The following is a 23,322-nucleotide window of genomic DNA, read 5'->3' as shown; positions in this document are numbered from 1 at the left end:
CATGACGGCGCCGTGAATCATGATGACGCTGCTTCTTATGCTTCTTTGGTGAAGCATGGGAGGAATCCCTCTTATGGCCCTTCTTCTTTGCTTTAGCCAGAAAAAGCTTTGCCTCACGCTCTTTTAGAGCCTTAGGGTTCATACTCTGGCACGACGAACATCCTTTAACATCGTGCTCCTAACTAAGGCACCAAATACAATCCGAATGTGGATCGGTCACTGACATCCGACCTCCACATTCTCTACATGGCTTAAAACCGGACTTCTTTGGAGGCGACATTGTAACCACCAAAAACACAACAGTAATCAACGAGCCAGGAAGAAAAACAGTTGGCGTCGAAGGCACGGTAAAAAGGAAAACTGACGTCAGCACGCCGACGAGGACCTCTTATTGGCATGGTGACGTCAGACGGAGTCACGTGGAGCCGTGCCATTATGACCTCCTCGTCGACGTGGACAGCTAGGAAGAAGACTTTCCGTCGGATGCTGGCGCAAGGACGAATTCATAAGGTGAGGAATCCACAGGTAGTTGTATCCATCAGAATAGAGCACTTTGGGATTGCATAGCAAGCCCTGTCCACTCTCTGGGGACCCCTAGACCCTTTACCTGATATTGACATACCACATAAAGGGCCAGCTTCCTACACTTATATATTTAAAAGTGCTCTCAAATGTGAAAATAAAGAAAAAGGCGACAAGATAAAATAAACCAATTGCCTAGGATCACACAATTTGGTCAGATGGGGATTCTGGGATTTATCTCAGCTTTTCCGGTTTCACATTGTGCAAATCAGGCTCTAGAAGGGGTATCTTTCTCTCTCATTTTACATCAGAAGTTAATGCTTGATGATGTGGTTAGGCTGTGGGTAGCAGACAGAAACCACATGAACGCGTGGCTCGTTTTAGGCTTGAAGACCTAAGAAAACCTTGAGGTGAGCCTAAGTGATGCATCTGGCGTAAGCTTGACTCGAGCCTTCAGTGCTTCACTCACCTCTATCACGTAAAGCCAATTAAGCAGACGGAGACATAGGAAGAAAATTATTTGATCACACTCAAAAGATTAGGTAAAAAAGGAGGTACCAACACCATGCTACAGGGCTCCTTGTTTCTAGGTCTATGATTTTATTACTGCACCACACTTAAGTGAGTGCAATATGAGACTGGGCATTCTCTCCCCGATGGGTAAAATAAAATGGGCGTTTGGTTACAGTCCATTGTTCTTATCACATACTTGCTACTTGTGTTTTTTGGTTGTTTTTATATTCTTCCTAGCAATGTTTAAAAAAAAAACCTTGGAAATGTGTTCAGAATGTGACTACCCAGAGAAAACCGTTTGCCACGGAGGGAGGCTGGGTTTAATAAAAAGCATATCTTGTGGTTCCATAACGTCCATCTTGCTCATTACACAACAACTAGTGTGTGAGGGGATCTGATGGTGAGCCTCAGTGACTTTCACCACAGAGATGCCGCTCTGTTGTGGAACCGCCCCAAACGTTCAATGCAGAGTTCACAGCCAGCCTATTTTGCGGACTTTTAATGCAGAGGTCATGGCCTAGATTAAGTGACATCTCCTAGTGTCATGGCTAAAACTTTCCCACTGTACCAAATGTAGCAGTGGTGTTTGTGTTACCCACCTGCGTGAATTGCACACCTTGTTAATGGGTCTTTTGTCGATTTTTTTTTTTTTTTTTTTTTTTTTTTTTTTTATAACACACAATACATGTTAACTGAGCCTGCTTCTAAGCACGCCTCGTGTTTGCAGATGAGAGGCTAAAGGCATACACTGATTGTAGGGCCTAATAATAAATTTCATTCCAGTTCAATAGTCCAGTTGCTTCCTTTGTATACTTGACATGGCAGTGCTAATGGTAGCAACCATAGAAGCTTAGTCAAGGGTAGAATAGAGAAATAGCAACTCAAATTCAACATAACAGTATTGTTAAATTTGCCTCTTCTAAAGACTAGGAGCTTAAATTAGAGGACACTATGACATGAAATCTTCAGTCTAACTACACAATTCATACCCTTTATGCCCACTTTACACACACACCCACACCCTTCCTACCCTTACCATGTTAGAATCAGTGCGGCCCGTGGTCACACCATAAACCACACATTTTGGCCTTTGGAAAAATTCAAGTGAGTCTCCAAGGTGTAAAGTGTTCAACGGAAATGGCTTTTATGTGCTGCCATATATGCCTATTGATATACAAAATGCACCCAGTGCTTGTAGTGAGGTTAACAAGATTGAGGGTCTCTAAAATGGACTTCCTACAGAAGCGTAATTAGGAATCCTTTCCAAGAAACGTGGCCTTTGTGATTAAGGGTTAGCTTTAAAACATAAGCACTAGGATCCAGCTCTTCACCCAATATGCCTTCTTACCCGTATATGGGTACCTCGGTTAGTTTTCCGTTACCGTATCAGGGCATATTGCACAACACCCAAATCAAGCCATACCTATTGGTTTTGCTAGTTCTTGTTAGTAGTGTCAGGTAAATAAGTAACAACCATGATAATGGTGCAGAATATTCCATAAAAAAATGTTTAACTGTTGAAAATATGACAGCGAATTAAACATTAGTAAGGTCTGTGGCACTCGTAGTGGTCTTTGGAGTACTCAATCCTGTTTGAACTTTCACACCACTTTCCTCCGCAGTCTCACCTCTGTTACGTACTTTTGACTTTTTCCTCCCCACATCTTTCCGAAATCATCCACCTGTATATCTTACACATCATCTCCTTCATCTTCATCTCTATCTTTTCACTCTGTCCTATGCGTGTACTTTGTGATGTCACTTCTCATTCGCTCCTCACCTGTAAAGTCAGCATTTTCTTTTACTATGGCACAGTCAATATTTCACCACTGTGTATACCTCCTTCACACATTTTCGCATAAAATGGTAATTACATTTTGCTGGTATGTGACCATTGTTCTCTCCAGAGGCCATTCATTGTGTAGGCATGGAATCAGAATACCTTTATGATCCAGTTGCCGTCACTGTGAGAAACTCGCTCTGCCATCAGCATCAACTCCAGAGTTCTCAATTGTGCCCCGACCTAAGCACTCATCTACACCTCGAAAGTGCCCAGATTCCTAGAAGTGACTCACTTCAAGGTATGTGTTACACAAGGCTCAAATGTTGCATAAAAAACACATTATGGGAATGCAACAACTGGAAAAAACAAGTACTCTTGGAGTCAGATGAGGTAAAACATAAATTGTAAAAGGGTCTGCATCCCTGACATTTATTATATTGAGGGTCTTCACAATCACTGATGATAAATCGATCATTCGTTTTGTTTGTAAAGTTAAAAATGTGAATACAAGGCCAGGTAGAGAGCTGTTTTAAAGTCTGTTTTTAATTACTACTGGCAGGACCAGCTTAGAACTGAACGTGGTTAGCACCATTTCAAGTAATCAGGTATCGCCTGGCAATATTGAACGCATCCAAAGGGCATGGATAGGTGTTTGGTGCATTAAGATAATTGCACTTCCCTTCAGGAGGGGCGCAGGGGCATTGCAAATAGCCGCCTACTCCCGTAGTCACACTTCTTTGTGTGCCCCCCCATCACATTTGTTGTGGAAATGGTATGCTGCTCACTGGATTTCCTTCTCCTCCATTGTGCATACCAAGAGAAAGCTTCCTTTGGTGCTGCTACTTCTGATTTTTTAGAAGAAAAAAAAGCCTGGGAAGTCTTTCTCTTGCCACACTCCTGCAGAGACTCTGTACATTGGGAAAGTGTATGGTGCATGCGTGCACCGACGGGCACCCTTCAGGGATTATAGCTTGTAAGTAAGATCCTCTAACAGTGCTTAGAAGTGCAATTTTGGACCATGACCTTTTATGGTCCTTTCTGAGTCTATGCTCAATATGTCTCTGATCTTACTGGCTAAGAAATCATGTCTGTGTTGTAATTTGATTAATTTCAAGTGTGAAGTAGCCTCCTGTTCTTAATGGAGTATTTTTTGTTTTCAGTGTGGTTCTATGTGGGAATGTCCGGTGCTTTCTGCTTCATCCTCATTCAGTTGGTCTTGCTCATTGACTTTGCTCACTCCTGGAACGAGGCTTGGGTTGAGAAAATGGAGGAAGGAAACTCAAGATGCTGGTATGCAGGTAAAAACTCTTGTTACATCATATGTGATCAAGAAGCGTTTTCCAAATTGATGCTGTATACAGTGGTTTAGAGATGCTTCCTAAGGTTGGATTACGGAAAGCGCTTGAATGTCTAATAAATAAGTGGTTTGCTGTGCAGTGGAACTTTATACCCAAGGAATGTATCATGAGAGCATTTAAAATGCAATAGTAACACATTACCAGATTTACTTTGTTCTATAGGTCTGGAATGCATATTTTCATGCTCGAAGAACTTCAGACTCCTGATGTAGAAAAACTGTAGTATTTAAAAGTTGTTTCGAACTTTTATGTATTGATTGTATGGCTGTCCATTGCATTGTGCGCTTGACCATCACACCTTTAGAGTCTAAGAGCTTTTATGTTTCCCAGTTATGAATGTTGCCTATTACTCATTATTTCAGATTGTTCCCTAACATAAATAATCGTTTTTTAAGTTGATAATGAAATATATTCAACCACGTCAAGTACTGGGTGAGAGATTTACAATAGGACAATGTTCATACCTGTATCTTGGTGCATGTATAGTTGCATTGTGAATCACATGTCGTTCACATAGATCTAACGTATAAATTGACTTGAAATCGATACACAGCGCATAATGATTCTATCAGAGGGGGTTCACTGTTCAGATTTTGGGGGCGATAATAGCAAAGTAGTTCCCTACAGGGACGCTACATCTTCTGGTGCTTGCATGGGCATCCCTGCATCCTACAGCTTGGTGCTTCAGTCAGATCGCAATTGTCCATGCCTTCCGCCCATTCTCATAACTGAGGTGACATAGCCAGTGTCTAGCTGTCATGTTTAACTAGAAGGGACCTTCAGCTTTTAACATTTTGGCTCCTGGAGTGAGATCACACTGTCTAAACCTGATAGGGCTTTTGTTTTCACTTCCATGGGAGACCCAACTACTGTCAATAGGGCACGTGCCACCACTTCCAAATATTTCTGAATGACCAGGCATGACAACAAATTATTTAAGAAGTCATACATTTTGTCTAAATACTGCTATCACTTTGGTGAAGCCCCGTTGTGCATCTCCTACAAAATCTGATGTGTAATAAATTCTGTTTAGATACTTAAACTGTATCAACCTCAGCCTCACCTAAATAGCTACCTCAATGGCTACCATGTTCGCTGCAGTTCACTCCTCATCTGTTAAGGGCTCAACATCTAGGTATTGGTTTTTGTTCAGCGTGATAAGACCATCAGACAAGTTGTTTCAGAGTTCTTCTATCAAAGGCTTCGCATTGTTATTCCAGGCCATCACTGGGTCTCTTGTCATTGTGATCCCTAAATATCTAAAGTGAACAGCTTCACATGTCGTACCACTTTGGCAGTCTGTTACCAACTCTCCATCCTGTATTGGGAAAAGGATGGATTTGTCATAGTTATCTAGTATGTCTGAGAAGTGCCAATGATTTTGAGGAGCTGTATCAGTAACCTGCTGACTAGCAAGGATAGCTCACAAACAGGAGGAGGTTGTCTGCGTAGAAGCGTACTTTGTCTTCCTGTAGTCCTTCCCAACCAAATCCCTGGACCATTGCGTCACATCTGATCAACTCAGAGTGGCTTGATGGATAGGGCAAACAAGAAGAGAGACAGCAAGTAATCCTTTATGGTACTTCTCTTAATGTCGAAGAGGGCAAGGAGAAGACACTTGATTTACCTTTCTCTGACTCTTAATTTGGCATAGTGGGTTTTGACCATCTTAAGGACGTTTGGGCTTAAGTTCTTTTTTTTCAGAACTAAACCATTTCCAGTTAATGGTACTCAATTAAAGAGGGCGGTAGGGCCTGATAAACGCTCAGCGCTTGGCAACACATTTTGAACTCTCCTGATACTTGCTCTCCTTGGCATTAAACCATTTTGATCTGAGTGAACAAGGGATTGCGTTACTCCTGGTAGATGTTGGTCTCGGCATTCAAGTGAAGTTGGTCAGTATGATCTACATTGTCTGGTGGGCTTCCAAGCTTTGGTATTACAGTGATTGTAGTGTTATGGAGAGCTTCAGGGAGGATTCCCTCCACAAGAGCTTTATTTACCATGTTCTCTATTTGGGAAGTTGCTAGATTTGATAGCTTTCATTAAACCTGGGTTTTTCCCTTTGCATAGCCCTACAAGAGTTCCTCTGCTGATAATCCCTAAATCTCCCTTTTACACATTACTTAGTTTTCTCTGACAAATAATGCTTCACACCACTTGCTAAGCAGGAAGGATCTGTTTGCCCCTACAGGTTCATGTGTTTAGCAGACCATATCTACATCCATAATTGTGTTGAAATCCCCTTTCCCCACCCGACTCAACCCACCTCCCCCATCACTTTGGTATTTTGTGAGGAATATGTGATCCATCCATTCAGATAGTGAATGGATTGTTGCCATTACTGTGGGCAGGGGCACATAAACACTGATGAAGGTCTAGGGATGGGTGTTAAGGGTTCCAGTCACCATTACAAAGCTCCCTTGTTTATCCAGTCAGGTGCTAGTTCCCACAGAGAGGAGTGACGTTTTGATAATACTGGCCATACACTGGAACCCCTGTTGAAACTAGCATGAAAGACTCTGGAGTACTCCTACCTGAAAGTCACATCTACAGCCTAGCAAGTGTGTTCTGTAAGATCACTACCTCTTAGGCATCTCTCTTGATATACACTGAACCCCCTTTTTTTTTTTTTTTTAGTGTTCAGGCTATTAATGTTCCATGTCAGTGCCCAAAATCAATGTGACTCTCTAAAGGAAGATGGCCCTTTTATGTGGTATATGAATACCACGTAAAGGGTCTAAGGGTTCCCCAGTAAGTGGACAGGACTTGATATGCAATCCCAAAGTGCTTTATGGGTAGCCTGGTTGAGCAGCCTTAGGCTTAACACAGAGGAGTGCAAGACATCTATAGATAAACACAATACTAAATAAATGACACACAACTTAAAAAGGAGATCCACACCAATTTATAAAAAAGAGCAAGTATCTTTATATATGTTTAGGCATCAGAAAAAAATCGTTTAGGTAAGTACATTTGTAAATAGAAATCCTTGTCTGAGTTCTATAATGTTATCCTATGAGAGGAAGATCAAGTTCTGCAAACAGGTAGGGTACAGCTACTTACAAGACCAATCTCCAGGCGTTAAGTTGAGTAGTTCGCAAGGTCGAAGGCAACACCCACAGTACACCCTCAGCGCCACGGGGCGGTTGGGTGCCCAATGCATTCCTATGGAGATCGGTCACTAAAAAGATGCTGCAGGCTCTGGCCAGGATGCCAACCAGGCTGAACTAACAGCGGAGCTAGGGCCTCACAATGCTCTGGCACAGGTAGGCACCTTTTGGTCCTCTTCTCCACGGCTCAGGGGCACAAGGTGCAGAGGTATCCTTGGGTGTCTGTTTTTTTCCTGACCTAAGTTGTCTCTCCTCTGGGGGGAGCCAGATTGCCCTTTGAGGCTTGCCGCCTCAGGAAGGCTAATCAACAGGTCATCCTGTGGTAGGGGATGTTACACCCTCTTCCCAGACAGGCTTTTGATCTGGGCCTCTTGAGAGCAAAAGGTACAATGTCCAAGGTTATGCTTAGACACTGTAGGGGCATAGTGCTCATGCACTTATGCCCTCACCTATGGTATAGTGCACCCTGCCTTAGGGCTGTAAGGCCTGCTAGAGGGGTGACTTATCTATACTACATAGGCAGTGTGAGGTTGGCATGGCAGCCTAAGGGGAGTGCCATGTCGACTTAGTCGTTTTGTCCTCACTAGCACACACAAGCTGGCAAGCAGTGTGTCTGTGCTGAGTGAGGGGTCCCCAGGGTGGCATAAGATATGCTGCAGCCCTTAGAGACCTTCCCTGGCATCAGGGCCCTTGGTTCCAGGGGTACCAGTTACAAGGGACTTACCTGGATGCCAGGGTGTGCCAATTGTGGAAACAAAAGTACAGGTTAGGGAAAGAACACTGGTGCTGGGGCCTGGTTAGCAGGCCTCAGCACACTTTCAAATCAAAACTTAGCATCAGCAAAGGCAAAAAGTCAGGGGGTAACCATGCCAAGGAGGCATTTCCTTACACTGACTATGTCTGAGAATGGAGAAAGACATAGCTTGTGCAGATATGCCCTCTCATGTAATAAACTGCACCCTGCCTAGGGCTGAAAGACCTGCTAGAGGGGTGATGCACATTCTGACACGTTGCTTGAGGTAGAATCTAAAACAAGGTATTTTGATGCTGAACTTGACTCCCTAACCAAAAAGAAAAGGGGATTCAATTACTTTTTCCTGGTGTACAGAATTCCTCTCAAAAGTTATGCACAAGAAGAGGAACCAGAGGAGCTGGAAAATCCCATCACTTCATAAGCCCAGGAAGAAATGGCAGAGAAATTCTTCAACCTAGAAGAAGAACAAGAACAATTTCCACAAATGGGAGAACCACAGATGAATGGCAGGACATCTATGGAAATTCTTCAGACAAATGGGTATATTCCTATCTATTCAAACTATCACCATGGGATGACATCACTGCATGCAACACAGTCCTCAAGATTGCTGCAGGTCTTTATGGGGTTTAGCCAGAAGAGGAGCAGTCATTGACATCTTTTCTACTTGAAACTTTGCTACCTGACCAGAAGAGGAACCAATTCCTCCCAATGCTACCCAGTATGCTGGAGGCATTCTAAGAACTAGCTGCATCCAGGGTATTAATACCAAGAGTGGAAAAGAAGTACAGCTTCTCTTAGAAAGATCCACTCTTCATGAAGGGTAACATGCCAGTTGACTGTCTCTTTGTGGCAATCGCTTGCAAGAAAGCAAACCCCCTAGGGCTGCCCCAACGTGGAAAGCAAGAGCGTAAACTTGGTGGGGAGGATAATGGAGAGGTCATGCTCACCAACAGTGGGATGAGATGGGGGTGGTTATAGAACACTTGCGAGAGCGGTACAGAAAGAGGGCAAATGCGGTGCTACATGAAGGCAAAACAGTTGCCAATAGATGCCCTAAATCTTTGTTGGGCGCAGCTGACACTGCCAGTGGACAGCTCTGCATGGACACCACCTTACTCAGGCACAATTGGCTGAGAATCTCAGGAGGTCCAGTTAGCTATAAATAACTAGTTCTTCACAGGGGACAGCCTGTTTGGAGAGGCAGTGGATGAGGCGATGAAGTGCATGAAAAAAGACAATGAAAGGCCAAGGCGACCCAGCTATATAAGGAAACATTCCAAGGAGGCATGACCCAGAGGAAGAGGATACCCTCTAGAGGAGCCGTGCAACCACACACCACTCGTGCAACCTTCAGTTGCCAGCGGGGTGAGACCACCACTTATCTACAATGACAGTAAAGCACAAGTGCCGTCAGTCCTTTCACGACTGTGGAAAGGAAAGCGGGTTAGGTGGAAAGCGGGATAACACCAAAAGACAAAACAAAACATGCAAGAAAGTGATTGCTTTCACAATAGCCTCATACACAAGTTACCAGTAGGAGGAAGAATCGGAGGTTTTCTGAAGGAATGGGAAAACATCACCTCCTACAAATGGATACTTAATATTATAAGATCTGGTTATTGCATAGAGCTAGGAAAAGTACCCCACCGGAAAAGGAAAAGAGTAAAGAAAGACTAACCGTGCCTACGACAGGAAGTGATAGACTTATTAGGCAAACCAGTTATAGAAATAGTACACCCAAAACAAAGACTCAAGTGGGTGTACTCAGACTACGTCCTAGTACCAAAACCAGACAAGACATTAAGATTTAAGACCAACACTGACCTAAGGACACTAAGCAGGTTCATAAAGACACACCAATTCAAAATGACTGCATGCAGGCGGTCACCCCTGTGATAAGCAGAGGAGACTACATGGCTGCCATATATCTCAGACGCCTACCTATAAATACCAGTGAACAAACAATGCATACAATTCCTCAGGTTAGTGATGGACCAGGCACACTGTCAGTTCATGGTCCTACCATTTGGAATCAAGCGCCACAAGTGTTCGCTAAATGCTTAGCTGTGATCACAGCATGTCTAAGATTAAATGGAATACACTTCTGGCCATACTTGAATGACTGGCTAGTGAAATCGAAGACAAGCACTCAGTCAGGAAGAGTATCAACAAGGTCATACAGAGTCTACATACACTAGGTTTCTCCATCAATTATGAAAAATCGTAAAAGAACCCAGACATGAAGACATTCCTGGGAGCTATCCTGAACTCCTAGAAGACAATGCCAGGGACAAAAGGGTCAAAGCGATTGTGAAGCAGTGTCTAATCTTGTCGCAAGGTGCAACATCCGACGATGAGGACAGTGAAGAAAATGTCGGGCATGATGGTCTCCTGCATTCCCCTAGTACCACACGCAAGAGTACATCCACAGTCACTGATGCAAGAGTCCAACAACAATGGTCACAGACAACCAGGAGTTGGGGCGATATAGTGGTTGTTACAGAGAAGGTTCAGAGAGAAATGCCGTGGTGAAACCTATAAAATCTCATAGTGGGAAAACCATTCAGACTTCCAACTCCCTCAGTGACCATCACAATGGATGCATCCCACGTAGGATGGGGAGCTCACATAGACAAGCTAAACATTAGAGGACTCGAACTCCGAGGAAGCAGTACAAAGACGGTCTGACATATAACAAGGAGGACAGTTCTAGTTAAAAGGCACAACACAACAGTATTTTACTATCTGAACAAACAAGGAGGAACAAAGACCCATCCGCTATCGACCTTGGCCCAGGAGGTTTGGAGATGGGCAATAAAGAACAGAATCGCTAGTAGCAATCCGCCTGCTGGGAAAACAAAATACAGTATATCAGACAAGCTAAGTAAACAAGCAATCGCAGCACTCGAGTGAAACCTAAAATGTATTGCTGATGCTGATCTTCAGATGTGGAGGACACCACAAATAGACCTATTCGTAACACACTAGAGCACAAAATATTAAAGCTTCCCATCCAGGGTCCATCATTCAAAATTACTGGGTAATGCCCAGTCAGTAAAATGATCAGGGAGACCACCAATTCTAAAGATACCAGAGGTAATCCAGAAGTATAGGGAGGAGCATTTCAGTCTAATTCTGATAGCCCCAAAGGCGCCTTGGCATACATGGCTCCCAGACATCGAGATATGCCAAGGACAGTACATCACAATCCCAGCACACACAGATCTGCTGACAATACTACGGCACAGGTATGGCATTTGGAACTAAACACCCTCAATTTGACAGCTCGGCTCCTGAGGATGTAGGGTTTGGTCATCTCAATTTGCCAAAGAGACCAGTGGAGATTCTGAAAGAAGCAAGGCGACCAGCTACAAGGAAATGCTATAGCAACACGTGGAAGTGATTTGTACTTGGTGCAGCAAAGCAGTGAAACGCAGACTGGGCCCTGGATGACCCTATCATTTAGATACATGACGTACTGCTGGTGCCTCTTTTAAGGTCACCTAGCAGCCATCGTAGCGTACAGAAGCGGCATAGTAGGGTGATGTTTCTTCACCACACCCGTGGTAAAACCCTTCCTTGAGAGATCAAAGAAGGTGTCAACTACAAGAAGTATGCCTACGGAACCTATATGTGGTGTGACAATCACACTTCGAACCGATGCAAAACCACACAGCTGAAATTCATAACTGTTAAGACTCTATTCCTCATTGCTATAACCTTATTAAAGATTGAAATACAGTCACTCACCACCCAAGAACCATATCTTTGTATACATAAAGACAAAGTGGTGATGAGAACAAACCCAAGCTTCACACCAAAGGTGGTGTTGCAATCTCACGTTAATCAGGCCATTTATTACTGTCTTGTTTTCAATAGCCTAAAAAGTGAGCAGAGAGGCCCTGCACCTGGTAGACGTTCAAAGGGCAATAATCTACTACTTAGAAAGAACAAAGCAGTTCAGAAAAGTAGAACCATTCTTCCACACATGCAGGAAAGGACTCCCTGGTTACCAAAGGAACTACTACAAGATGGATATTGCAAGCAATACAATATGGTTGCACGACCAGGGGAGCAACACTTACTGAAAAACTGCAGGCACACTCAACAAGGAAGAAAGAAGCAAGGCTCACCTTCCTGGGTAGCATAATGCTAGAAAACATTTGCGCAGTTGCCACGTGATCATTGGTAAACCTTTTTACAAAGCACTACTCTGCGGACATCCACATCAACAAGGAGGAAGAAGTGGAACAAAGAGTGCTGAAACATTTGTTTGTAAACACACACTGTGAAAGACCCACCCTACCCACAGGAAACAAATACAGCTTTCTAATCAATGCACAGCATGTGAATCCAGAAAAGATTCATGCTGAAAACGCAATGTTTACCTACTGACAGTAGTTCTGCAGCATGAAGACTTTCCTGAATTCATATGGACCCACTCACCTCCACCAATAGATGTGTATTTACCAACTCAACACAACGAAAGAAGATAAAGAAACCCAATACATGCATTGTGAGGAGAAAAGAAAGGAAGAAACAGAATCTGAGGATGGTGCCTGCATTGAAGGGTTGCCTGGGCATACGCCTGAGATCACTCAAGGCGGGGTTTAAACCTAAATGGTCTGACCCCCACAAAAAAGGGGGACAAGAGTTGACCACTCCTACCTGTAAGTAACCATTTTGTTCATCACTCTTAACTTCTGTCTGACTCCCTCAGATCTGCATTTTGTATAGTCTGCAAAGATCATGAATCAGTTAGAGTCAAAGACAACCTCACCTGTGTCACAAGCCGCTGTCAGGATTTCGTTTCTATCATCAGGATTTTTGGGCTAGTGATTAATAGCCCATTCCGTTATAATGTGTCATTGAAACAAAGGCAACCCTATATGATCACGGGTAGCAGAGTGATAGCGTAATTCTATATAACATGAGTACTCACACACTTTATCCCAGCGGCTGCCACGTGTGGCCTGTGGTGTGCCTGAGGGACGCACTGATTTCAGCATGGTGGAAGTAGGGCTTTTTGAGGGGAAGGGTTAAGGCGGGCGCTATCTTGCCTCTCTAGCTTGAGGGATTTAAGTGTAAAAAGGAAGTATCTTGATTATTGAATTTGAGTGAAATATAATTGCACAGTGTAAAACGAGAAAACCTCGGATCTATCCTGGCTTCCCCACTTGACCAAATTGTGTGATTCTAGACAATAGTATAGTTTTTTTGCTCATTATGGCATAAGAGCACCTTCAAATACATATGTTCTGGATATGCGCTGTACAAAACCTTCTCTTGTGTATAATTTAATTAATGTGTTGTCTATGTATAGCAACAACCCATACCACCCAGAAGGTTCTGTGCCTCTTACTTCACTGCTCGCATTGCTGTCAGGGTAGGCAGAGGCCTTAATGTTTCTACATTCATTTTTTTTAAACTAGCAGTTTTAAAAAATACCTCAAATATAATGATCTGATATACTAAGATGAAACACATCTGCATGTTAGTGGAACACACGTTTTTGAATTTTGAAGAGACTTCATTTTATTTTTCCACGCTTGTTGTAAAATGTCTTGAAACAAATTAATGCATTCTCAAGTTAAGTGGTGCAGGGCACCTTATTTGCTTCTTCTCTTCTGCTTCAGTTGTTTAAAATAAACGTTTGCTGTTTATTTAACATCTTTCTGAATGTTACTGCTTGATCAAGTAGACAGCAGCCCGGTGCAGTAGTTCTGCTGGGGGCCACATGTGAAGGTCAGGAGGGCCTTATGCGTACTTTGAGTATCAGTGATGTATAACAACGCAAATGGCCCGTGGGATTTGTTTAGAAGGCTACCACCGCTGGCGTTCTGAGGTTGTCAAATCGAGAGAAATAGAGGGAGAGCGAGAGACTGACTGTGTATATGTCAATCAATACGTTTCTGTTAGTTTCAGATTTATGTATCTGATACAAGTCAAGTGCAATATGTACAATGTTAATAAAAGGTGAACATCTTTACATGAGTGTAAGTGCCCACTGTATAGAGCACTGGCTCGTTAACATACTTAAAAAAATATCATAATGTGTTTATCAATTGTATACATTGCCCCCCAAATTTAATAAAACAAGACCAAACCAAGGAGACAAAGTGTTGATGTTTCGACTCAGTATTATTCGCATAGTCTCATCAGGACTGAAGTCATTTGTCTAATACACTGCAATAATTGTAAGTACAAACACACAAAAAAAAACAGCTGTCGCCATCTGGACTACCTAAGACCTGCTGGCGAACTATTCGGTCCAAGTACACAAATATATCTGTCTTCTAAACCTTGTCACATAAATAGATTACATCCAGTGCTTAATTTGTAATACAAGTGCCAGGGCCCTTGTCAGGAGGCCACTGAAGCTTGCACCATCCATGACCCCAGCTAGCGTTGCCAATGACAGTACCAACACAACTACTAACTATTACACTCCTACACTTGTGACAATTCAGACTATTTGAGGCCCCCAAAGCTATAAGAACGGCTTGAGTGGCAGGCATTAGTTATTTATAATGTGTATTGAATTTTAAACAACTGTTGTTGTGCTCCTCTTCAATCTAGACTAAAAGCGACACCATGTGGTGCCATATTGACAATTAAGTGCCGGTGCTGAGCACCGGAAACCACTGGCTCAAATTAAACACTGGCTACATGCATGCCCACCTCTCCAGTCAGGGCTGAATTTGATGACTGAATCGCTTGAAGGGTTGTGATCAATCACAAATCTTGAGTATATTGTTCTGATAATATTTTGAGAATTAAGATAACTTTGCTTTCAGCCCTCTCAGGAAGAGAGGAACATTTTGTCTCCTGGGGAACTTGGTGTGTTTCTGTCAAGCCTGCCAGCTGCGAACACCCTGTCTGCTTCAAAAATAAAGCAGGCCTTAGCAGATCAATACTTGGGTGTTTGTCCTTGTTTCATATATATGACTAATTCTGTGTAACCATCACAAAGGCAAATCTTTCATTCCTATTTACCGTTAGCCAGGTTTTATAAAGAAGGGGATTCATTTAATGTAGTTCATTGTCTATGTTTATAATATGTGCTCTGATCATTTATAATTGCTGCAATATTTTTAACATCTGCTACTTATTTTGCTTAAACGTTTCTTTAAATTTGCTTCAAATAAATGCTTATACAATAATGTTTCACATTTCTTTTGTGCTCTGCTGGGGAAAAGGAAAAAGCTTGCTTAAGTTCCTGTCGTATCTGTAGGTTTTATTACATTACTGTATATTCCATACACAAACCACCTCTGAGTAAATTCAGTAGAGTTTAATGAATACCACCTCTCCGTTTTTCTTCCTCAAGCTGGGGAGTTGGTATACCTGTGCTTGCCCGAGTGCTGAGGGAAAAGGGTTTGTTTGGTCAGGATGAACCCCGACGCTCATTAGAACTGTAGTGCAGTCTAGCAGCACTGAGCCACTGCCTTGCTAATGGAATACCTCTTCTAAATTAGGAAGGTGCTCGCATCTAGTTGTGCCGTGCCTGGGTAACTGGTTAATCTGATCAACTGCCAGAGAAGAAGCTCAAGAAGCAGGAAAAACTGCATCACAATCCTGTGTTCTCTCTCACTCAGTGTTATCCTACTTATTTCCACCTGCAGGATTTAATTTCATATTTGCTACTTCGATACAGAAATACTCCACTCTGTCCAAAAAGGCAAAGCATTTTAACACCGGTGGCCTTTGCGTTTGACTCCCCATGTTCACAGCAAGCAGAAGACCTTTACAGACTTGAGCTTGAAGAGTTGACACGGGGTGATGTTGTGACCATCTTTTCTTAGGCAGCCGGATCCTTGTGTGTTCCTACACGAAATACCCGGCAAACAATTTTTATTATAGCAGTCCGGTATCGCAGCTATGATATGCCAGTGGGTAACATAATCTAGCGAAGCTAATGCACACTTATAAAAATAAATAAAAAATCCTGTATTTGTTGCTTTGTTTGACATTATCTTGTAATAATAGGCTTATCTGCGCAGAATGCCAATGTTAAATACCGGTTAAAATTATATCTGCATAGTAATTGAACCTGAAGATATTCACTGCCCTGCTCAAGCCCTTCCTTTTCTCAGTAGTGTTCAGTTTGAAGAAGTAAATTTTTCGAAATTAGGCCGGGAAAGTAAAATAGTGTAGCTGAAACGACCTTCTTAGCAAACAAGCAGGATTATTCAGCCTATCTTTTAAAAAAACATATGCTTTTGATCCTGGAAGAATGACAATGAACAAGCCAAGCAGTGGTGTGAGTTTAATTCAATATTTGGAGCTTCCATAGTTGCCAAAGAAACGTGTACGATTGTAATAATTACAAATGTACACAATTCAATGCTTCTATGTATGAGAAAAAAGCATGGTGAGATACCTAATGGGGATCTTGACCAAGAAACCTTGTAACCCCATTCCATAAGTCTTATTGTACCCTTTTGTAGGAACGAAAGCATCTTCCTGTAAAATTAGTACTATTGTTAACTATAGTTAACCATGCGTGTCCCAGGTTTGACATTATGCTACTAATGCCCAAACACTTCATTACACTCTATTTACATGGCAGAAAGATACCACATATTGATGTATTGCTTTCTCCTGAGAAATAGTGTTTTGGCCACCTTTGTGACCAGCCTAATTTTTCATTTTTAGGCTGAGCATAGCAGCGCACAAGTGCTCCTTTTCCAACGTGTTGTTATCTATTTGGGCTTTTAACCACGCCCACCTCACCCCCATCACTGTTGCTCGTTCATGAGCTTGCCCTTCAATAATCGTTTTTTATCATTAGGAAGTGCTTTATGTTTGCCCCTCTGTGGAGAGGTTTGGTTATTGCTTTGGACATCGACCCTGTTACGTGGCTAATTGCATTTTTGCCGATACGTTTGACTGTGAGCAAACTTCTTTTTCCTTTTTTTGTGTCTCCTTCTTACTGATGCTCATAGTGGCTGTGGCGCTTTGAATCCGCTTGCTTATGTGAAACCGTAATACTTTTCATTTTCAAATTATGTAGCAAGAAAATTCTGGTTATGAGTTTACAACACTAATAGCTCTAACTCGAGCAAATGCGAGACCCATTGCATTGCAAATGCTTGTTTATTTTTTTGCTTTGTTTAGGAAAGTGTCATACACCACTGGCTTGTCACGTGCACATTAAACTGAGGTTTTGTGATCAGGTCTGTTGAGAGAACAACTGAAATGTGGGTGTCTCGTTAGGGAGGGCTTCAAATTACCCTAGTTGTTTATGCATTTTGCATGGTCAGTGTATAGGAATTATAGTGCATAAAATGTTCTCTGTACTTCTGTGTAAATGATGTAGTGCCCACCTCTAATTTACAGTTGTTGCGACTTAAATAATGAAAATCCATAAATCTTAAACATCTTGGCTCGTCACTTAAGAAGTGTTAATTAAAATGGTGTCATATTTACAGTGTTTCAATCTAGCTGTGCCTAAAGGAACAACGAAAAAGCAATTTGCCTTAAATGCGATTGTGTGCTTAGTGTCCACAAAGTGTTTGTTTTAAAGGTGTCTGTTACTTTTGTTGGATCATGTTTTCCGTTCGGACTCCGAAGTGAGCTGGATATGCATAATAACTGCAGACATATTTGACCTTAGACTATTTAATGGTAATACTGCAGTCGAGTGCCCCTATGTTACCAAATGACCTGTTACATTTTTAGATATAATCTGGTTTATGAGCGGCATTTTAAAAAGTTAGCCCCAAAATTGAGGTGTTTTAACATGTTGAAAAATACTAATTGCATTTTTTTTTTTTTTTTACAGCTCTGCTATCTGCAACAGGTATTAACTATGTCCTGTCACTGATTGCCATAGTCCTCTTTTACGTGTACTACACTCACCCTGAAGGCTGTTCAGAAAATAAAGCTTTCATTAGCCTCAATATGCTGCTGAGCATCGGGGCCTCCATCTTGTCAATTCTGCCTAAAATCCAGGTATGATTTCCTCGTATTCAGGACACAATCTCCACAAAATGTTGTTGAGCTTTTCTCTTTTTATGTAGCTGAATCTCAATCAAACCAATTTTCAAAATTGTATAGCCCTAATATTTACCTAGATTTCCAACTTGTAGGTTACTTATTCTCAAACCCCCATTCCTCCAGGAGTAACCTTTGAAATCCTTGCAAGTTGTAGATTTTCAAGAGCTCCGCAAAACCTATTCATGTCAACTATTAGGTCTGGGTTGAAAACGGCCATTGAGTAACCTTTATTTCTTGATATGAAAAACATTTCCTCTGAAGGAGTGAAGCACCTTTCCACACTGCAATTAAATATGGTGTTCCCTTCCCATTCCTGCCCTTTTTAACACTTATCCTGAAGTTTTTTTTTGCTGATTTACAGTTGTTTCCAGTTTGGAAATGACTATCTAAAAAGTTTGTGAATACTTACCAAGTTCAAGCTTTGTTGTTCTTCTGCCCCAGCAGAACTTACAACCACTGAACGTACACCATTTGGAAGTTCATCTGCAGATTTAAATCATAGCAGATCCTGCTTCCTCCTTTTAGGACCAGGGGAACTGCACCTGCAGTCTTTCATCTTTTTTTTTTGTTTTGTTTTTTACTACTCTGTTAGACCTGGTTAGTCAAATCTAGCATTACAATCTGCCCTCTAATGTTTAGATCTTGAAGTATTAAAATGTTTATCTCTTTCTCTTCTCCTGTTCCTATTCTTATAATTAGGAGTCACAGCCACGATCTGGATTATTGCAGTCTTCTGTGATCACAATTTATACAATGTATTTGACCTGGTCAGCTATGACCAATGAACCAGGTACGTTTACTGTTTAATATGGTTACACTTTATTTTTAATTTAATTGCATAATCATTCTGTAGTAAACGTACTTTCACTGCTGCAGTTTACTCAAAACCCTGCTAAGATCCATTTGCAGCTGCAGACCCGATGGAAATCAACTTTGTATAATGAATAAATAGATAAAAAGTAACATCCAGCACTACCATAAAACACTTTTTTTTAAGAAAGAGGCAAGGCGACTACAGTTTTTTTTTTTTTTGCGCTTTTCACATCATTCTGGACGTTGTATTTCTGCACCATTCTGGCAGACAGATTGGTATGAAATATAGAAAGAGGAAAAAAATTGTCACCTGCATGAAAACAAAATGACTTTTGGAAGAAAGGAAGTCACGCTTGCAGAGACGCATTCAGGTCACTATTCGAGGTATGCCAATTGATTTGAGTAAATGTGTAATTAGCGTCTGATTAATGTAGGCACTTAAGTTATGCAGTGTACACAATATTGGAAATAATGTCGTATGGTAGCAGCAGATAAAATAATCCTTTGCAGGTGAAAGGATTATATTTTCTTCTTCCATACGAATGAGTGCACTTTTAATCTTTTTGGAGCCGATTCAAGATGGTCATTGGAATTTAGACACAGTGCACCTGGAAATTACTACAGTGAAGTCAGTTAGTGGCATTGCTGATTTTACAATATAAGTAGACATCCTCTTCTGATGTGATAGCTATTTCAGGTTTCTTAAAGGACTTGGCAGTGCTCTTTGTGGGTAGGTGCTTTTCTACCACTTAGTGCCTGCTGACTGGGCAAGTAATATGTGCATTTGTGTTTTATGAGTGTAGTCCAGGATGAAGAAAAAACAGTTAAAAGCTTTTTCACACCCAAGCTTCCGATCTATTACGTAGCTAGTAAGTCGGTGAAAGAACCCTCCTCAGTTAAGCTGGCAGTATCCCCCCCCCCCCCCAACCCCTTTTCCACGAATCCAATTTGGGAGGCAATAGATAAGCATGTTTTGTCTGATGTTGAGGGGTGTGGATGGGGAAAGTATGTGGATTTCTCCACCAGCATATGACCTTTGTAAGAACACACTAAGAATAATCGTGCCCTGGCATGGAACATGTATAGGTATGACTCTGCCATAGGAAAAAATAGAAGATCAAATTAGATTATTAGTCTTCTGGCCTAGATACATGTTGCATGAAGACTTAAAAGGACTATGTTGGGGCATGACAGGGCAGAGCACAGACTTTCTGGAGCCAAGGTGGTCAGTTAGGGAGCGCTGGAATGCAGATTACTGCCCTCCATCCTATACTGTAGATCCGGTAAGCAATATTGGATGCAGCTTTTGATAGGAGAAGAAAGTCTGCAAATTATCACTGACCAGTGCCATGTCGAGGCGAACTGGGAGAAACAGTAAGAAGGGGAAATTGTAAAGAAGCGTACATGACCACCTGATCATAAAAGCATCTCCCTTTCAGTTAGGTCTCTGGTTGGTTGCAAACTGCTTACATTTTGTATTTCTTTCTCTGGTAGGAAGGTCCATTTTGGTGACACTCGGTGTTTCACACACTGCTTTCTATCTCTCTCTCTCTCTCTCTCTCTCTCTCTCTCTCTCTCTCTCTCTCTCTCTCTCTCTCTCTGCTGCTATCTATGCCACTCCACCTTCAGCTGCAGCATTTTACAATCTGTAAAGACAGCAAGTATTTTATTTTTAACTGTCATTTAAGCCTCATTTTAAAGTAAACCTGGATTTTTACAAACATTAGTTTAAAGATCTCCTCATGTGGCATTTAAAGGATGAGTGCTCGAAGATGTCTGAGGTTAAAGACAGTTACAATAATTTGCCATTCAAGCTCTTAATATTTTCACTATTGCAGTTTTCCTTGTCTAGGGTTTGTGAGTGAGGATCATTTGCAAAACTGCATTTGATGCAGTACTGATGACCTGCGAATGCCTCGGCGGAAGCACGGTTCTGTGTGGGAACAAGGCATTGGGCGCATTTTCTGAGCCTCTCGTTTTGAGGTTGAATATTTTAGAATAGCCGTGATCAGTGCACTGTTTGTAGTTATATTCCTCTCATAGCCTCATAATCTTTTCAGGGGAACCGTTTATTGATGATCCTGCTACTTTGCCTGTCTTGACTAATCCAACCAGCATAGTTGTTGTAAGCCTTGAATTTCAGACCTAGGCCACAACTGTTTTCCCAGAAGTAGACAGCTGCACCATTTCCAAGTCACCCTGGTGGGCTACTAAAAATCCATATGTGTGGGCTTTCTTTTCCCATTCATCTTCCCTTGGAGCATTGCTGCTTATACTCTTGTTTTGTTGATACACTGTTCTTTGTGAGGTGAATCTGTTTTGCTGCTAAGAATGTGTGTTTCTGTGCTAAATTACTGCTTTTAATACTGTACAGTTTGTGTGAAAAGCACATGTAGTACTGCTGCCCATGCTGTGCCTCTGCTGTCTATATGTTTGTAAAGGTAGAGGATGTTCTTCGTATGACACACAATCCAAAATATTTATTTTTGTCAATGCTTGTGTTCGTGCATTTTAGAGGCAAAGAAGCTATCCCTTGACCCAATGGCCTCTTAAATTTTAAATTTGTTTCAGCTTCGAATTCCAACCAGAAGGCGATTTTGTATTTTGTTGTGTTAAATATCAGTTAAACCTTTTTCAGTTATAAAAGTACATGTCACATGCTCCAGCCATTTTACATCTTTGCTGTATACAAATGTCTCAAAATGGTCCATTAGCATGTTCTGCACCTTTGAAGTTATATATGGCCAAAACCTGGATTTATGAACACCATCTCTCACGTGGTTAAATTATAATACTTTAAAGATACCCTTCACTCTCATTGGAATTCATACCCAATCTCCACACCACACTTGTTAACAGGGCTCCTAAGACTTTGTCTGGTTAACACTTGTTGGATTTTTTTCTGAAGGCCATGAAACCACCTGTCACTTCATGGGAAAGCTCTGAGATAGTATTGGCTAGAGGCCCTGATGGAAACCTGAACCCACCTACTAATAAACCATTTTTGAGACCTTCCTATAGCACGCCCTAAATATCACGATTTAGCTTCTTCAATAAGAAGTCATGAGCCAAGATGGTGGGAGTGAAAAAGCAGAAATTGTGTTGCTCTGATGCTTCTATTCCATAACCGGGTTTTCACCTAATCCTGAATGGGGTTTCTGGAGAGGTGCAACAGAGAGGTGGTGTCAGCTTGCTTTGAGACTAGGGTATGTGTGAAATGCAGAAGATGAGCCAGACCATGATGCACCAATGGTAACCCCACCTACTGTTTGCAAGACTTGTTAGATGAGGGTGTAAAAGCCCTGAACTATTTCTGCTACTTGTGCAACTCTGGAGATACCAGACCTGTTTCTTTGATAAGTGTTCTGGTGATTGTTAGTTGGACTCATCTTCAGCAAAACAGAGGAGATCTTCCTAGCAGAACAGAGGCTGTTTCCACTGGCAGTTCCCAAATCTAAAGAGAACACTACTATTTACAGACATGAGTGCCATCTTGTATGTCAGGAACGATACAAACCTTAGTCTGCTGCAAGCTCGAAAACTGTCTGTAACGGCACACAATATGCATTACCTGAACAGGAGGACTCCGAGAAGAACAGGAAGGTTTTTGGTTTTTTTTATTCTCCGCTTCATGGTCATTACAGGAGCATTCCCCACAGAGAGCGTATGTGGGGGAAATGTTACAAAGAATAGACAAAAATCCTCAGTAATGCTTAATTTGACAAACTGTAGAAAACTGATTGACCTAAAGAGAAACTACTGCAGTTCGAGACAAGGAAGCCATGTCTCTGTGTAAAGAGAAAGGAATCTCCAGCATGCACGAAAACAGGACAGCATTGCTTAAACATCAGGACTGGGGTGGGTTACGAATAGTAGAAACATCCATAGAACCAAAAACTATATGGATGTTAGTTATTAAATACAGACTACTTGCAGAATTATCTGGAGACGTGGTTTGTATAGAGAGAGGAACTGCTCCTGAAATTGATCAGGGGTCGGGGGGGGGGATCCATAGGTGCTATTGTTGAAGGGCAGCACAACTGTGATCTTTGAAAGGGACAGCAGGCACTGGTTCTGGCAGATGAGACCTTATTAGATGAAGTACTGACTATAGCCTGCTCCAAGATCAGAATTACAATAAGGTATTCCTGGTTACACCTCCTCCTTCTCTGTTGTATGTCAATTTTTAGAAGAACGTAGGAGGCAGCTGATGAACAAATATGTCATGTGGGGTGCAAGGTAAAACCTCAGTTTGATGGCATGTGTGGCTGTAGAAACACATGCTCTCCATACGTCCACCATCTAGTGTTGGGTCTGGAAGGTTTCAGGTTGTTTTTCTTTGAAAAGTCTTTTGAGTCACAAGGTATAGTAACTCCTCCACTTGCTGGCAATGCGTATGTGTAAGGAAATGCCTCCTTGGCATGGTTACCCCCTGACTTTTTGCCTTTGCTGATGCTATGT

General features: G+C 41.9%; 1 protein-coding gene across 1 annotated transcript in view; it reads left to right on the top strand.

Moving 5' to 3' along the window:
* Positions 1-23,322, top strand: part of SERINC1 (serine incorporator 1) — a 136,269-nt gene that overhangs the window by 47,171 nt on the left and 65,776 nt on the right. Inside the window, exons 5-7 of the mRNA XM_069235404.1 lie at positions 3,979-4,116; positions 17,834-18,003; positions 18,748-18,838. Coding sequence (XP_069091505.1) covers positions 3,979-4,116; positions 17,834-18,003; positions 18,748-18,838 — 399 coding nt within the window. The remainder of the gene's footprint in view (positions 1-3,978; positions 4,117-17,833; positions 18,004-18,747; positions 18,839-23,322) is intronic.

Source organism: Pleurodeles waltl, chromosome 5 (genome assembly GCF_031143425.1).
Source record: "Pleurodeles waltl isolate 20211129_DDA chromosome 5, aPleWal1.hap1.20221129, whole genome shotgun sequence".
NCBI lineage: Eukaryota > Metazoa > Chordata > Amphibia > Caudata > Salamandridae > Pleurodeles > Pleurodeles waltl.
Note: the sequence above shows the minus strand (reverse complement) of the source record. Positions and strands in the feature narration are given on the sequence as shown.